This window comes from Oryx dammah, unplaced genomic scaffold, assembly GCF_014754425.2.
Source record: "Oryx dammah isolate SB20612 unplaced genomic scaffold, SCBI_Odam_1.1 HiC_scaffold_4, whole genome shotgun sequence".
In the NCBI taxonomy this organism is placed as follows: Eukaryota; Metazoa; Chordata; class Mammalia; order Artiodactyla; family Bovidae; genus Oryx; species Oryx dammah.
Window position 1 is genome coordinate 57,867,962 of NW_024070188.1, and position 18,850 is coordinate 57,886,811.

An 18,850-nucleotide genomic window follows, 5' to 3' on the forward strand; every position below is an offset into this window, starting at 1 on the left:
TCCTAAGGCACGTCTGACTTCACACTCCAGGATGTTTGGCTCTAGATGAATGACTGCACCATCATGGTTATCTGAGTCTCTAAGACCTTTTTTGTACAGTTCTTCTGTGTATTCTTGCCACCTCTTCTTAATCGCTTCTGCTTCTATTAGGTCATTACCATTTCTGTCCTTTATTGTGTCCATCTTTGCATGAACTATTCCCTTGATAACTCTCATTTTCTTGACAAGGTCTATAGAATAAATAAGCAAATATAAATGTAATATACATGAATGACTGGAATTCATTTGAATTTACAGATATCTTGCATGCCTTACAGCTCATAAATTTTCTCCTACTGAAGTGTCTCTGACTTTTTATTCATCTTAAAGAGAATTTTCTTAAATATCTCTCTTTTGGAGAAGGAAATGGCAACCCACTCCAGTGTTCTTGCCTGGAGAATCCCAGGGATGGGGGAGCCTGGTGGGCTGCTGTCTATGGGGTCACAGAGTCAGACACGACTGAAGTGACTTAGCAGCAGCAGCAGCTATATCCTATGCAATAGGTCCTTTTTGTGTAGACCTCTTCAGATACATAAGATCTCATATTTTTAGTTAGCTAAGACTTTTTTCCTTTTAGCAATGAATAAATTTTGAAATATATCAGATTGAATTTTGTATTTCATTGGATGATCATACAATTTTAATCTGTTAAAATGGTGAATTATAGTAATAGATTTTCAATTGTTAAAGCAAACTTCCATTCTTGGCATAGACTCTAATCAAGATGTATCATCTCTTTATATGCTGTTAATTTTATTTTGTTTAGGATTTCTGCTTCATTATGAGTGAGAGCGTTCATTCTTTTTCCTTGGGTTTTGTATCCATGATATTCTATATCAAACAATAAATTTTAATTGGAGATTAAAAGTGTAAATTTCTTCTTCTTCACACCTTGCACCATAGGGACTCCACTGTAGATGATTTTGGATATGAGCTTTGGCTGTGCTTCCTGGGGGGATTTGGCATTAACTTTTTAGATAGTTTGGAGGTGAGTAGTAAAAGGTAACCTGCGTCTTTTGCATCTCCTGCTTTGGCAGGCAGGAGTTTTACCACTGGCATTATATGGGCTTCCCTAAAAGGCAATGAATGAATAACAAATCAATACGCACCATACTAACTTTGACAAAGAGAAATACCCACCCAAACATCAGCCAGGTAATAAAAGATTGTTGTTAAATTGTAAGGTAAGACATCTTTTGTGGGAAAAGAAAATTTGCAACAGATTTATTTGAAATTAAATTATTATTCAATTTAGAATATTGTTTCATAGTACATTTTAAGTATAAAAATTATACTTTATATTCTAAAATTAAAATAAATTCAAATTCAATATACAGTTATTTAATATGTTCAGAGATTAAAACTAACATAAATACATGACAGGTCACACGATAATGTTTGGTAATTATAACAGAAATAATCGGTTCAAAGATCTTTTGTTCTATTTTATTTGACTGAAAAAGGGAGGAACTTCTCCGGATGTTTACGTGCTATCTACAGCAGCACCATGACCAGCAGCTCATTCGCTGTTGCAGCTGTACAACTCTGCTACGAGCACCTGAACGGATCCTGTGTGAAAACCCCCTACTCACCAGCTCCCCGCCTCATCCTGTACACAGTGTTCAGCTTTGGAGCTGTGCTGGCTGTATTTGGAAACCTCTTGGTAATGATTTCCATTCTCCACTTCAAGCAGCTGCATTCTCCAACCAATTTCTTGATTGCCTCCCTGGCCTGTGCAGACTTCTTGGTGGGAGTGACTGTGATGCCCTTTAGCACAGTGAGGTCCGTGGAGAGCTGCTGGTACTTTGGGGAAAGTTACTGTAAATTTCACACTTGTTTTGATGGGTCATTCTGTTACGCTTCCATCTACCACTTGTGCTTTATCTCTCTGGACAGGTACATTGCGATCACTGATCCCCTGGTCTATCCAACCAGGTTCACTGTGTCTGTTTCTGGCATGTGTATTGCCTTCTCCTGGCTCTTTGCGATTATTTATTCTTTTTCCCTTCTTGGCACAGGAGCAAATGCAGCTGGACTGGAGGATCTAGTAAGTGCACTCACCTGTGTGGGAGGCTGTCAATTTGCAGTGAATCAAAGTTGGGTATTAGTAAATTTCATTTTATTCTTCATTCCCACCCTTGTGATGATAGTTCTTTACTCCAATGTTTTCCTCATCGCTAAACAGCAGGCTGGAAAAATTGAGAGTCTGAGCATTAAGACTGGGCGATGCTCAGAGAGCTACCAAGACAGAGTGGCCAAGAGGGAGAGAAAGGCAGCAAGAACCCTGGGTGTCACAGTGCTGGCATTTCTGATCTCCTGGCTGCCTTACTTCCTGGATTCCATCATTGATGCCTTCCTAGGTTTCATCACTCCCACATATGTTTATGAAATATTGGTTTGGATTGCTTATTATAACTCAGCTATGAACCCCTTGATTTATGCTTTCTTTTATCCTTGGTTTCGAAAAGCCATCAAACTCATTGTCACTGGCAAAGTCTTGAGAGAGAATTCCTCAACAGTAAATTTATTTGCTGGGTAAGTCTACATTTTAGATGGAGGAATTGACAGTAGATTCACAGTGAACACACACTGGGTAGAAAATTTAGTTATATGTGTTCAAGGTCTTCTAATGTAAAATAAATTATGCTTCAAATTTGACCCAAACACTTAAATTCAGCTTCATCATTCTTTGGTAAATATAACATAAAACACTGTATGTAATGGAAACAGCATGCCCTTGGAGCCAGAAACATGGAAATTTAACACCGATCTTGGGCTGCTTCCACTCTCTGAACTTCACTGTATGTCTCTAGTTAATAACCTCTCCTTTGTAGCATTCTTGAGAAAATTTTAAAAAATGTATGAAGTCATTCGGTCATGTCTGACTCTTTGCCACCCCATGGACTATACAGTCCATCGAACTCTCCAGGTCAAAATACTGGAGTGGGTAGCCTTTCCCTTCTCCAGGGGATCTTCCCAACCCAGGGATTGAACCCAGGTCTCCCGCATTGCAGGTGGATTCTTTACCAACTGAGCCATGAGGGAAGCCCAAGAATACTGGAATGGGTAGCCTATCCCTTCTCCAGTGGACCTTCCCTACCCAGGAATCGAACCAGGGTCTCCTGCAGATTCTTTACCAACTGAGCTATCAGAGAAGCCAAAAAGAATGTACATGTTGATGTATGGCAAAACCAATACACTATTGTAAAGTAATTAACCTCCAATTAAAATAAATAAATGTAAAAATAAATAAAAAAGAAAAAAAACTACTATGTTTTCATTATTCTAAATCCCCCCTTTTATTGCTTTATAATAGTTCAGTCCTTGGTTATTACTTCTTTTTATATTTTCATGATTGTAATATTTTTCCATTAAATGTACATGCAGCTGGGGAATACTCAGAGACATCCTGGCTCAGGGAGGGCAAAGTAGTGACTCCACACTGTCAGGTGTTCAGATTTGTGGTCCAGAAATATTATCTCAGAGTCAGGTAAAATCAACCCAGAAAGAGTGACTATAACATCCATTTAATTCTTTACTATGGGAAAGGTGATTGGTGTCATTAATAGTATTTGATTATTCAGTAAGCTTCTTTGTACTGATTAACTTTACTCCTACAATTTCATTTTGGTTCGGAAATTTTACCAGTTAACATATGCTTAGAACATGTGTTTTAAGACTGTCACTCATTACTGTATTTTATCTTAAATTAATTTAATACTTGTTCACTTTTGCATTGTACCAAAAATATTCATCTTTAAAACATTTATTTTATTAAAGTATAGTGATTAAACGTACCAAAATTATTTATAAGTGCTTTCAATGATTCACATGAAATGTCCAAATTAAAAAACATCCAAAAGAATAGAAAAGTGAAAGGAGATAAATGATGATAGAAATGGCAACCCACTCCAGTATTCTTGCCTGGAGAATCCCAGAGACAGAGGAGCCTAGTGGGCTGCCATCTATGGGGTTGCACAGAGTTGGACACGACTGAAGTGACTTAGCAGCAGCAGCAGAGAGGCTGGTAAACACATTTTGTGTGACCCACAGATTTGAAACTGAATTAATTTAAGCAACTCACATTGGATAAGTTAAGCTATTCACTTTGTATAACATTCACCAGCTTTTCAGACATGAAGACTTGTTCTGGGTCTTAAGACCGAAGGGTGCTGTGTGTCCCATGCACTGAGTGAGTTAATTGTTTGATTATCTTCTAACTTTTGGTTTGTTGTAATCAGACATCAAAATTTAAAAATCAGAGCATCATATCTTTGGGGCAAGCGTGAATACATATTAAAAATATTCTTGTTATTTTTCTTCAATTTCTTGATTGGATATAAATCAGAAGTATATTAGCACATCATTTCTATTGTTAAACAAATGCTTTAAGCTGGTAAGCATTTCCTGAGACAGTGAATTTTTTCTGAATATACTACGCTTGAATGAAACGCTCTCATCTTCATTTTATGATTAAAGATGATTCAGATAACTTAAAGGCACCCTAGATTGCTTAGTATTAGTTTATACACAACTCTTCCAGCACTGAAAATCATCAATTTATTTTGATTTAGTGCTTTCAATATAGTAACTTTCTCTAATCCTGTGCCACAAGCTATAGAGAAATCATATTGACCATTTTAAAAATAGAAAAAGCTACAAAGTGCTTACAAAATCTGCTGAATATCTTAAAGCTTCTGGATTCAAATAAGCACTTCTAACATCTAGTTTAGTACTTTTATACTTGTCTTTCCATTTTTAAGTCACTTTTCACATATATTTAACAAATGATTTAATTTTATTCCTTTCTTTCCCGGATCAACATATCATTCTATTTTGGTAAATATTTCATATCTTTTTTTCTAAAAACACAAGCTTCTGCTCATTTATGTGTGTGAGTATATAAAAGAAATAATTGTTTATGCATCATAGTGGTTATTGTGATATGTAAATTACAGACACTTCACACTTATTTTGTGGTTATTGGGATGTACCTCTGGAAAGAGGATCTCTCTCTGTCAGACATTTGGAGACGAAATCAGAGACAGAAAAATTTGCACAGCAAGAAAATCAAGCTGATCAGTTTCTTGGCCATTCAGTTGTTAGTCTGCTATGATAAATGTACAAAATAATAAAACTGAAGGTGACTTTGAGATGATCTATTCTGAACCATCCCTTTAAAATAATTAATTAATTAAAAAATTTTCTTGGCTGCACTGCATGGCTTACAGAATCTTAGTTAGCCCATCAGGTTTTGAACCCAGGCCATGGAAGTGAAAGCATTGAATCCTAACCACTGAACCACCAGGGAACTCCCCATATTTAAATTTTTTAACAGAGAAGCTCATAATTTAATATTTTTCATAATGGACATATAAATTGAACATATTTAAACTACACAATTTGATAAGTTTTGACATTTGTAGACATCTGGAAAATCATCACCAAAATCAAGACTGAACATACCTATCTCCTCAAAGTTTCTTCGTGTTCTTTGTAATGTCCTTCCTGCTCATCCCTGCACACTCAACCCTCTTCCATCCCCAGGCAGCCACTGATCAGCTTTATGTCACTCTATACTAGTTTGTACTTCTAGCATTTTATATAAATACAGCTATACATTATATATATTCATTTTTGTCTGAATTATTTCACTCAGTATAGTAATTTGGAGAATAATCCATGTCAAAGCATGAATCAGTATTTTAGTCTTTTCTTTGTGATGGAGTAGCATTTCACTGTGTGAATTGAGCACAATTTGTTTATTCATCTCACCTGTTGACTGAAGTTTGGTTTGCTGGAGTCTTGTGAATTCACAGAAGGGGGCTTGGCCACCCTCCGGGAGGTGTCTGGCTGGATTGGGCCTTGCTACTTTCATCCCCTCCTCCCCCTAGTCTTGGCACAAGGTCTCCTTCCTAAGAATTGCCTCAGCTCTACTCCCTTAGATGTGGCTTGCCTGGTTCTAACGATCCATGACCATCTATTTCTTGCTCTATTTTATATTAATGCAAATTTTATTTATAAATTTATGTTATATAATCATGTTAGATTAATTATAATTTAATATAATAAAACATTTGTTATGTTGTGAAAAGTGAAAATGTTAGTCAGTCAGTTGTGTCTGCCTCTTTGCAACTCCAAGGACTGTAACCCACCAGGCTCCTCTGCCCATGCAATTCTCCAGACAAGAATACAGGAGTGGGTAGCCATTTGCATCTACAGGTGATATTTCTGACCCAGGGATTGAACCTGGGTCTCCTCCTTTACCATCTAAGCCACCATATTGTATATTGTAGTATATAGAAATGTATACTATATATAATTATCCATTATATATTACTTCTTATTTGAGGCAGAAGGAGAAGAGGGTGACAGAAGATGAGATGGTTGGATGGCATCACCGATTCATTGGACACGAACTTGGGCAAACTCTGGGAAACAATGAGGGACAGAGAAGTCTGGCATGCTGCAGTCCCTGGGGTCATGAAGAGTTGGGCATGACTTGACAACTGAACAGCAACAATTCCAAAAAGTTTTTAAAATTTTATAGCATTTCAATTATAGTTTTAATTTTCACAAGAGTTATGTTTCCAAAAATAAATTATCTTGCAACTTCAAAAACATAACTCCATTGTCTTCTTGGATCTAGTGTACTGATGAGAAGCTTGGTCCCAGGATGGTATTCATTCAATTTTCATAGACTAGTTCTCTCTGGCCTTTGTTCCTAGGAACTTTTAAGAACTTCTCTTTATATTTGTTTATATTTAGTGCCTCTATTTTTTGTTTTGTTTTGTCTCTTTGTAGTTGGTAGGCATTTACATTGGAGTTTAGATTCTTTAGACCAGAGAAAACTTTATCTAGGATAATTTTTATTATTTTCTTGTGCTCATTCTTCAGTTGCTTTTTTCTGGGATTAAGAATTTCTCCCAGGTCCTATGAAAATATACCTTTCTTATAAACTTTCACTGTGTTTAATGTGGGTTGTATTTTTTCTGTACCTAGGGTTTTCCATCTGTTTGACCCTATCTCATTTTTATCTTTCAGAGATACACTTTAGGGCATCTTACTGGGATTTCAGAAGTAAATTATCAGTTCATTTATCTTGACAGGGCTAATCTTCAGATGGTATGTACCAGTTCAACCATCCCATTGTGAAAATGATGAAACGCTTAAATACTGGTTGGTAAATATCTGTTGACCTGAGCCTCCTACACCTCTCAAGCCTTGACATGATCCAACAATGAAAGATCAATGGAAAGCAAAGGTGAGCATCTCCACAGATTAACTACCTCTCAAAAGAGCATCCTTTCTGACCAGCCAGTGCTCATGTATTAGCAGATTGATTTTTTCATGTTTGGAAATGTCAGCCCTAAATACTGACCCAGAAATCAAATGGTCATTTTTTGAAGAGCACTTCGTCAACAGTAAATTTACTTCTGATGATCAAAACTTAAATAGGGGAAAATTAAGAATGTACTCAGAAGTACCGAGTGATTGCTTAAATAATTATTGTTTACTTTCTAAGAAATAAATGAGATTTCTGAAAATGTATAATGAGATGATGGGAAGAAGTTTTCAAATTATTCAGGAAAAGCATGAAAGAACAGAACTGTAGTCATTAACTTCATCCTTCCTTCTAGTCTGATTAGGAAGTCTGGCCCATCGAATATGTCACTAGATTTGAGGCAGTCTGAACTTGGTGAATCTCAAACATAAAACAGCTTTACCATTTATCTCCTAGAGCAGGCAAATCTACTCTATTGATTCTCCCTTCCCCACATTTTAAGAACATTCTGGGAAGGTATTACTATTTTCCATTCAATTCCCAAAATTTATGAAGTCATGATAAGTTCTTTATAATTCACAGTAAAGCTTTAAAATCAGATCCAGTTAAGTAATCTTATCTTTTCTACCCCAGTCAGTGCCATCCAGGCCTAGGCCTCTTCCTTTCACTCCCAGTTTCTGCTTGGAGCCCCAACCACCCTCCAGGATGGAACAAGAATAAAAAGAGTATTAATAAAGAGATGAAAGCTGTATTTTCATGCCTTGTAGTGTCAGGTATTAATGACTTATGTCTTGATTGTGGCAGAAGCCCAACTGTAGGCTCAGTGATGAGGTATACATGTAACTTCTTTTGGGGGAATCCACCCACTATTCAGTTCCCTAATGTGGGGTGAACCCCCCCAGCTGACCTCTCTTGACTTCTCCTTAGAATCTCTCCAGGCAGACTTTTCTTCTGGGATCCTTTGTTCAGGAAACTACTCCAGTGAAGATGGTACTGGCAAGATGATTCAATCTTGATTGCCTCTTTAAATCTGCTTCTTCAATTGCATGCTGACCTGCTGGGAGCCAGCATGGGGAATCCCGCCCATGGCAAAGGTCATGAGGAAGGGGGCCTGGCAAAAGGCAAAGGCTGAGATCAGGCCTCAGGGGTACCCCTGGATTTTTCTGAGCATCTACCCCCAAAACCAGAGTCTGCCTGCTTTAATGTACTGTGCTTTCTACTCTTCTGACATAACAGGGGACTATCCCCGACCACCTTTCTCTGGAAAGAGTTAACTTAGAGCTCCAGTTAACAGTCTCCTGCATATAAATGGAGTGTCTCAGCTCAAACACCTCTGATGGCTTTCTAACTTGCCTGACAGTTAGAGACTTTTACAACTTGTGATCGTTTACAGCCCCTCAACTGCGAGAGGCACGCAGCTTAAATCATCTTAAAGATATAGAGCCTTTTCTAAAAAGCTAAAAATTATATTGGTAATGGGTTTCACTGTTGAGTCAATGACTGCTGCCAGGCCTCCATATTCTTTATCTTTTAGGCACCTGGAGGATATTAATCAATGTAATTGGGATATAGAAAAAGGAATATAGTAGTTTTGATGTTAGCAACACTAGACTTTGAGTTAATGAACTTTCTCTTTGTTATAAATCACTGTACTCCTCTTTCCTTGTTATAAATTGTTGTGTCCTTGCTATATAAGAATGTAACTTTATTTAGTGCTTTCTGAGAGTGGCACCAGACTTTGGAAAGAACAACACTTTTAAGGCAAATAAGTTTTCTGGTTGACAGACCCTTATCAGAAAAGGGCCGTAAAATGCTAATAGGCCTCCTGGCCAGAAGATTATGTAAATCACCTAAGACTTGTGTATACAGCTAGGTATGCAGAGAGAAAGCCTGGTCTTGATTAGAGTCAGGGCTGCTGACGCTGCATAACTTTGTATTACCATTGATCTCTATGTACAACCAAAAGTATAAAAAGCTTTTCTGGACAATAAAGGATGGACCAGTTTCTCGGGCCAGTTCCTGGAAAGACTGGTTCCCCCGTGTCTTTTTCTTTCTTACTCTATTTTCTGGCTGATTCCCATCTGGGGCATAGAGGCTAGCCGTGTCTACTTATTTGCTCGGGCTTCTAAGACCCACGCGAGAGGGAGCCCAAGGCGGGGCACCCTCCGCTATTCAAGCGGGCGCCTGTGGCCCTACGTAGACGGTTCAAGTCCCTTGTCTCGGGGCTTTATTGGCTTTCTATGTAAACCAAGGAATACATCCTCTTTCTCTCCTCTATTCTCTTAACTGCAAACTCTTTCCTTATCTCTCTCTAAATCTATAGATCTCTTTTGCCACGCTGTCCCTGCTTCGAATTACCCTGGATCCACTGGGGCTGGACCACGGCACTGACCTGCTCTGTGTTTGTGTTAAGCAGTGCGTGCATGCTAAATTACCTCAGTTGTGTCTGACTCTTTGTGACCCTATGGACTGTAGCCCACTAGTCTCGTCTGTCCGTGTGATTCTCCAGGCAAGAATATTGGAGTGGGTTGCCCTGCCCTCCTCCAAGGGTTTTTTCCCACCCAGGGATTGAACCTGAGTCTCTTACATCTCCTGCATTGGCAGGTGGGTTCTTTACCACTAGCACCACCTGGGAAGCCATGTTAAGCAGAGGAAAGTAGAAATGGAGAGAGATGGCCTGGAGGAGAAATGGACCAGTGGGGAGAGAAGACCGTACTGTCAATGATTCAGGTGCCAAAGATGCATCAGTTTCATGAGGTCTGGAGACTAGTGGAAGCCAGGCTGATTTGGCCCTTCCTCAGGCCTCCCACTTCAGGGTGTGTCAGGCATCTGTGACACATCCCACAGGATGCCAAGAAAGGCCAAACCAGCACTGATCACAAGGATGAGGGACCTGGGGCGGGAATGCCTCCTGCAGGTATGCCTGCAGTCCCCAGATACGCGATGCAGGAGTGGGATACTGTTAGAAGGCTCATACACAGAGGTCATGACCACTAAATGAAGGTTACAAGGAACCAAATTGGGCACAGAATGATTGTGCTCTTTTTCTTCTACTCTTCTTCTCTCTATGGGATAGAGCAGAAAAGGAGGGTGGGATAAGGAATAAATGACCAGACATGCTGTTTCCCTAAAATCCAGAGTTTTAAACTTTGGCTTGACTAGTCTGGGTTCAGTGAGAATGCAGATACTCGATTTGATAGAGATCATGGTTTTAAATTAGTGTAGATCAAAATGGAAAATTTTAACACTCAGAGTGACTGGACTGCTCTGGGGTCTGTCTGAAATCTAATGAAGGGATAAAAAAAGAAGATATGTTAGAGCACACTGGGCTGTGATGGGAGAGAATATAATTTTGTACTGTTTCTCACCCCCAAAATATTCCATAAGCAGTTGTACACATTTCTAAGAAAATACTTGTTAAATACAAATGGATTGTATGGTGAATCTAGGTAAGAACTGATTCAGTTAGGCACCAACTTGAAGAATTGCTTAGACTGTAAATTAGATATATTGATCAAAGCGGCCAATGCCAAGGGCTGTTTATTTATAGTTTAACACTCTGAGCCTGCTTTGTGTTTGGTTACCTCTTGACTCTAATCCAAAGAGACAAGAGTACAAAATATGTCTCTCTCCTTTTCATTAGCAAGCTTCCAAGTTTGGGCACTGGAAAGACCACAGAGCATCATTAACGCATCTTTCTCCCACTTTCATCATAACTGAGGAATATCTCACATTCTTAGCCATTGGGGACTTTGTTTATTAAACAGACTTTAATTTGAGGAATGTCTTAGAGAAGTTCGAAGCCTGTAAACAAAGGTCCCATGTATATATGAGACTGAAAACTGTAGATGATGCAAGACAACCAAAGTTTGACTCCAAATGCTGCCTAGTGTTAGTCTATAACCCCTTGAGAAACGTGACTGCTGCCTCATCTTGATCTTTATCTGATGCAAATGCATTTACTTAAGATGGTCTTATGAAGGCCTTAGGAAGAGCCTCCAATTTACATCTCATTTCAACATGACTCAAGTTCTCTTTAGGGGCTAACCCCAAAGATGAACGTGTAAAAGAACCTAGATTCCTGTAATACACTTCAGTTCAGTCGCTCAGTTGTGTCCAACTCTTTGCAACCCCATGAACCGCAGCATGCCAGGCCTCCCTGTCTATCACCAACTCCCGGAGTCCACCCAAACCCATGTCCATTGTGTCGGTGATGCAATTCCAACCATCTCATCCTCTGTCGTCCCCTTCTCCTCCTGCCCTCAATCTTTCCCACCATCAGGGTCTTTTCAAATGAGTCAGCTCTCCGCCTGAGGTGGCCAAAGTATTGGAGTTTCAGCTTCAGCATTAGTCCTTCCAATGAACACCCAGAACTGATCTCCTTTAGGATGGACTGGTTGGATCTCCTTGCAGTCCAAGGGACTCTCAAGAGTCTTCTCCAACACCATAGTTCAAAAGCATCAATTCTTCTGCACTCAGCTTTCTTTATAGTCCAACTTTCACATCCATACATGACTACTGGAAAAACCGTAGCCTTGACTAGACAGATCTTTGTTGACAAAGTAATGTCTGCTTTTTAATATGCTGTCTAGTTCGGTCATAACTTTCCTTCCAAGGAGTAAGCATCTTTTAATTTCATGGCTGCACTCACCATCCACAGTGATTTTGGAGCCCAGAAAAATAAAGTCAGCCACTGTTTCCGCTGTTTCCCCATCTATTTGCCATGAAGGGATGGGACTGGATGACATGATCTTAGTTTTCTGAATGTTGAGCTTTAAGCCAACTTTTTCACTCTCTTCTTTCACTTTCATCAAGAGGCTTCAGAGTTGTAGCAAAAAAAAAAAAAAATGCTGAAAAGTGCAGGACAATTCTTCCCTTTTTATAGTAGATGTTTCACATTGCTTTTTCTATGCAGCTGGTTTCTTGGACTTCTTCCCTTGGAGCATGTCAAGTTTATTACCACTCATTGTTACTTCACTGAGTGTAATGCTTGGAATTGACCAGTGTTGCCCTGGTTTGTCTGAGGGGCATAATAAAAGGCTTACCTACTGAAAACACCACCATTGCTATTAAACATACTAATGTTAGGAAACTGGTTCCTGGAAACTTGGGCTTCAGAAATTAAAAAATTGATAAAAATTAGGGGAACCAATAGATAATTATCCGATTTTAACTTGCCAAATAAAGATAAATAGCAATAATAACTGTGGGAACAATGTTCATGCCATTTCCCATAATTTTATAAAAGTGTTTTAATACTAAAAATTAGGAACAACATAATCTAAGAAGAAACAACAGTCTTGTAAATTGGATAAATTTTCTATTATGAGACACGTGCCTCATTGTTCTTTTTTTTTTTTCTCATTTTTTCCTTCTGACCAATCAAAAATTTGCTGTAGTTCAGCACTGATTCCCAGACTGGCATTTCAACATAACTGAATTAAGATTAAAAGACAGTATTACCAAGAGTAAATACTGATATATAACTTTACAGTTTGCATATTTCCTTCTATGCAGGTTCTCTGTAAGTTTTAGGAACCTGGTCTTCACCTGAGGACTCTGCTCTTTGGTGGCAGAGCGAATGAAGTGGCATCCTCTGTATTCCTCATGGTGGTAGAGCATTCACCCTCCATCCTCCCCAACCCCCACAAGGTCATTACACTGTACCAGTCTTGCCTTTCTCCAATACTGTCAACACATCCTTCTTTCTATTTTTGCTCCTTAATTTTAATACCCAGCACTCTGTCCTTCTCTCTAGTTCTATTCTCAGTATTTATCATATTTAAAACATAAACACTTGCTATATTAAGTACTATACCAAGTGCTTTAGAAATGTTTACCTCAATAATCATCACAGTAAGTCTCCAGTGAAGCTAGTATTATTATCCCCATTTCACAGCTGAGAATACTAAGGCCTAGGAGGTTACAAAGTTGTGGAGAGTCTGGAGACAGTCCTAGGCAGACTGAGTGGACTCTGTGTTCTGTCCACATGCTAAAGCTGCCTCCGTAAAATCCTTTCCTTTCAGGATATCACCACCATGCTACCTCAGTTGTAACTTAGGACTTATAATCTGCAAGCTACAATTTTATTTGAAACCCTTGGGACTTCTGGAAATTGGATTTTTTTAAATTGAAAAAGGCACATCTGTCAAATATTTTGAATGTACTAGTAAAGTATGTGAAGCATTTGTCATCAACACTATTATCTCTGCACCAAAGCATGAACCTTCAGAAGGGCTGGTCAGAAATAAACATTAGAAATAACTTCATGTCAGTGTTTGTCACTAAATTAATCAGACACTAACTTCCAATATTTTTGCTTTTGGAATTTCAGGATGTGGACTTGTGCCCCAACCTGAAATCTCTCCAATTTGGGTATATTATCCCTGACACCTGCCTTTCAGTCTCACTAGCTCTAGAAAGCCAGCTATTAGTCACTTTACCTCTCACTTTCTCTCACTTTACATTCATCACCCACCTTAAATATCAGTAATCATCATTCTAATCATTCCTTAAACGTTGAAGTTGGAAGAAAAGATTCTGCACTTGTTTTATTTTGTTAATGATTATCTATCAACTATCAAGTACTTTACCATACTATGTTACTGGTTACTCTATAGTAACTCAGCTCCAACTATAAGTTAAGTCCTTTTCCCACCTTATCCAACTCATACAGCTCTATATGGAGGTAATATTATTCCCATATTAGGGGTGAAAACTCTGCAGCTGGAAGAGGTTATGGAAGTTGTCCAAGGTCACAAAGCCAGGATTTGTCCTCAGCACTTTCTGATTCATACCCCTGTGCAATGATTCTCTAGAGACTGCCTTCCTGTATTAGATGAGATCTCCCTCATCTTATACCCAACACATCTACTATTACTGTTTATCACTTTTCAAGAATTGACATATAGAGCAGAAATGAAACACAAATAGAAGTTAGAAGAATGACTCTTGGTAGCTTCCACAGCTTCTGAATACAGCTTCTGATTAATGTTAAAGAGGAAGAGTACGGCTACCAAAAAAAAAAAAAGGTTTAAGCAATTTAACAACAGTGAGATATAACTCCTAAAATATTTACATCACTTTAAAATATGGTCTCTTAATTCTTCCATGCAGCTACTATTTAATTTCATTTGGTAAGAAGATAGTATATCAGAGATTCATACTGAAAAGAAAGTCACCTAAAATGAAAGAAATAAACACATAAACCTAACCCAAATGTATAGATAAGAATAGAGAATTGTATGGTAATATCAATTTTCATATATTTATTTCATCACAAATATTGAAATTCTAGAGATAAATTATAAATTAGATCTCCCATACACACAAACTCTCCATTATACATAAAGTTAGACCTTGTACAAGCATATAGATGTATATATAAAATATATATGGGGGTCATATTGCATATGCTGTTTTATAATCTGGGTCACAGTTTTCTGGTTTTGTTTTGAGTCAAAAAAAATTGTGGTTGCCTTTTTATGTGAACTGATACAGAACTTCTAAGTGCTTTTTATCGGCTTTGTAACATTCTATTGCATAGTGGACCATATTTACTTAATTTATCCCACATTGATCTACATTTTTCTCCAGTTAGTAATTGAGAGGTATACAATGAATATCCTTATCATGTTTGGTTACTTGCCTGACTCTTTCCTTAAGATTACTTGCCAGAAACAGAATTATACAGTCAAGTGACATACATAATTTGAAATTTTACATAAATATCTTAATCCTTCTCAGAAAGAAAATACTATTTTTTTTAATTAATTTATTTATTTATTTTTAATTTTTACTTTACAATTCTGTATTGGTTTTGGCATAGATTGACATGAATCCACCACAGGTGTACATGCGTTCCCAAACATGAAAAAAAAAAAAAAAAAGAAAGAAAATACTAAATTATATTTCTCTTAAATGTGTATAAGCATGCTCAGCTCTCATGAGAGTGCTCATTTCCCACAATCTAATTATTAATAGATATTATTGAGTCATATAAAGTTTGCCATTTTGCAATCTGAAACTTTATTACATTTTTTAGCATTATTTGATTATTTGCACACTTGACCTTTTAATGTATTTATTAGCCACATCTCTGTAAAATTGCATATTTATTTGTTTAGTGGGATGTTTGTCTCTATCTGTCTGTTTTGTGAAAGGGTTTTACGTTTTTTTTTAACTTCCCAGACCAGAAATTGATCCCCTACATTGGAAACATGACGTTTTAACCACTGGACCACCAGAGAAATGCAAGCTTTTACATTTTCAAGTTACTAACACTTTCTTCATCATGTGTGCCACCAATACTTTCTAAGTTTGTCTTTTTTCTTTGTCATGGCTCTATTTTTTTTTTTGAAGTTTAAAAATGTAGTGCGTATTTTCTGTTCTGAGTCCACCAATCCAAACTATAAAAACTATGCCATCTTCTAGCCTTCTAACATCTGGAAGAAAACAGTTTTGGTTTTGTGAACTACATGAGGCAAACTGCTTAAGACTTTTTCAAGAAATTTTATACCACATCAACATTTCTAAATTATCCATTTTCCCTAATAACATGAATGACAGTGTCATTTTTATCACGGACAATGTATAAACTTGAAAGAAATAAAATAAATGACAGGAAATTGCCCTCTGTCAACACTGGAAGTTAAAACAAAAAAACCTCATGGAATAAGAAAATTATTGCATAAAATGATAACTACTGTTATAGTAATTTCACCATTTGTCCACAGTTTTTCCCACAGTTACAAAATATCCTACTAAATGTAAAATATGAGCATTGCATTGAGATTGAAATCGCTGATGTGTGGGGCTAGAGGCCTTTAGGACGTCCAGAAATACCAGAATTCCAGAAAAAAGCTCCTCACAATGAAAGTAAACTGAGTCCAAAGAAAGACAAGGAATACACGGCATTAACAGGGAACACGGAACAAGGAAACTTTTGAAAGTAAAGAAAAGGTAAGCTTGTTAGAAAAGGCATGACAGGTAATCAAGGCCTGAAGAGAGAAATAGTTAACTGACAGAATAGGGTGGTACTCAGATTTTAGGAAACTAGAAAATATGACTGCTGTGTCAACCATTAGTTAAGAAATACATTTCCATCAGATGCTCAAGGATGTTCACATCACCAAGAAGGTGAAGTATAAAGGTGATGCTACTGAAACTGAGGTGCCATTTCTCTTCCCCAATTTAATAAGCCACTTTCAAGCACTGCATTTCATATCATAGTTATTGGCAAACTCCCAATATATCACCAAATTAATTTCAAATTTTTCAAATTATCAATATGAAATTTACGATTATTTAGATATTAATATTTATGGTCGATGAACTCTTCTTTAATATTGGCCAATTTGATAAGTTATATTGCAAAAAAAAAAAAAAAAACCACAATAGCCCAGTGAAAGTCATCATAGAGAAGTTTTTGACAAGTTGGAAATGAGTGAAAGTCTTTGTGAGGAAAAGAGGAAAAGAAATCAAGAAAAAGACATTTTCAGGTTACAAAGGGAAGAGTCAATGGAATAAAAAGAAAACAGAAGGAGACACGTGTCAACTACATTCCACCTTTCACCTCTTGCTTGCAGGCATTCATTACTCACTCACCTTCAGTGTCAGTACCATCATTCTACTCAGCCTTAGAAGTGAAGTTATAAACTAGAAGGAAAGACCCTGTGCTTGTTTTATTGTTTTTGCTAATGGTTATTATATCTCTAACTGTAATAGGCTATACTAACCTATACTATTCTATATTATTGGGGTACAGGGTGAGCTCCACTGTAGATAACAAATAGGGATTTAACATTTATGAGTCAAATAAATATTTTGGAGAAGCAACAGGAAGTGAGCATCCCAGCAAGACTGAAACAAATTGACTTATCCAATTAAACTGGAAAAGCAAATTTGCTTTCTCTTCAGTAACAGTCTTATTTGATTTTAAAATTGATTTCATTTGGAAAAGGTAAAGATATCTTCAACTTCCTCAACTCAATGGCTTACATTTATTCAGAGGACAAATTCATGCTTGCAGAACTATTCTTGAAAACCCGACCACTCACAATGACTTTGATGGCTTTCCTAAACCAAGGGTAAAATAAAGCATAGATCAAGGGGTTCATGGCTGAGTTGTAATAAGCACACCAACAGCAAATCTCATAAATATAGGCCGGGGTTATAAAGCCCATAAAGGCATCAATTAATGAGTCAATACTGTATGGTAACCACGAAATCATGAATGCTATGACTGTGATACCCAGGGTTTTAGCTGCTTTTCTCTCTCTCTTGGCTACTCTGGATTTGTAACTGTCTGAGGATGACTCTGTTTTGCTACCAGTATTTTCAATCTTTTTAGCCTGTTGTCTGGCCACAAGAAAAATATTACTATAGAGAATTATCATGACAAGGGTAGGTATAAAGAAGGACAGAAAATCTATTAATACCCAGTTTTGATTTACAACTGTCTGGCAACCTCCTACACAGTTGAGGGCACTAGATAATTCCTCTAGCCCATTCTCATTGGCACCCGTGTAGAACACGGCACCACTGTAAGTAAGGGGCAGGATCCAGGCGATGCTGATGCATATCCCTGACACAGACACCGTGAACTTGGTGGGATAGACCAGAGGGTCAGTAACAGCAATGTACCTGTCGATGGAGATGAAGGACAGGTGGAAGAGAGAAGAGTAACAGAATGCTGCATCAAAGCATGTGTGAAAAGTGCAGAAAGTTCGCCCAAAGTACCAGCAGCTCTCCACGGACCTGACCATGCTGAAGGGCATCACAGTCACTCCCACCAGAAAGTCTGCACAGGCCAGAGAGGCGATGAGAAAATTGGTTGGTGAGTGCAGCTGCTTGAAATGAAGGATGGCAGTCATCACCAGGAGGTTTCCAAACACAGCCAGGACAGCCCCAAAGCCATACACCATGTACAGAATCACGCGGGACGTGGGTGAGTAGGGGGTTTTCACACAGGATCCGTTCAGGTGCTCATAGCAGAGCTGCACCACTGCACTGGGAGACGAGTTGCTCATGATCTGCCCTTTACATTCAAAGACTTCTGTCCTTGGTTTCCACAGATTTTCAATGCCTGAAGAAATTATCACATATTAGTACTATTGTTTTTCAATTTTCCAATTTTTTTACTATAAATCTCAATTGTATTCAATAGCAAAATAAAATACAAAAAATTACAATGGCCAAGATCACTAGGAGTTAGTTTTGACTAATGCTTAGTTTCCTTAATTTGGTAAAGTCCTAAATATTTTTAGATGTTTTACCTCCAGAGTTCCTCTTTTCAACAGGGTGTGATATGAGAAGTAATTGTGGACTGAAAACATCATATCCTGTTAGGTTTATCTGCATTACTGCCTAAGGCACACAGTCCTTCCAGATAAATAAATGCCATCTATAGGAAAATCCCTAGATGGAATCCCTGTAGAGCAACGTGTGAAATTGGAAGATTAGTTTCAAGAGTGATTATTAAGACGGTTATTCTACAAAATGACTCCTTGCATTAAGTTAGGTTAC

The 18,850-nt window shown here is 37.7% G+C and overlaps 2 protein-coding genes across 2 annotated transcripts; one reads left to right on the forward strand and one right to left on the reverse strand.

The window, feature by feature from the left end:
• Positions 1-1,546: 1,546 nt before the first annotated feature.
• LOC120862661 (trace amine-associated receptor 7a-like) lies at positions 1,547-14,134 on the forward strand. The gene is made up of 6 exons (XM_040238745.1): positions 1,547-2,574; positions 3,427-3,529; positions 7,084-7,164; positions 9,648-9,725; positions 10,172-10,241; positions 14,034-14,134. Exons 1-6 carry the CDS (start codon positions 1,547-1,549, stop codon positions 14,132-14,134), a joined length of 1,461 nt encoding a protein of 486 aa, XP_040094679.1.
• A 3,191-nt stretch (positions 14,135-17,325) lies between these two features.
• On the reverse strand, positions 17,326-18,360 carry LOC120863034 (trace amine-associated receptor 6). Its single transcript, XM_040239238.1, has one exon. The coding sequence runs from the start codon at positions 18,352-18,354 to the stop codon at positions 17,326-17,328; it is 1,029 nt and encodes a 342-aa protein (XP_040095172.1). The 5' UTR covers positions 18,355-18,360.
• Positions 18,361-18,850: the final 490 nt, after the last annotated feature.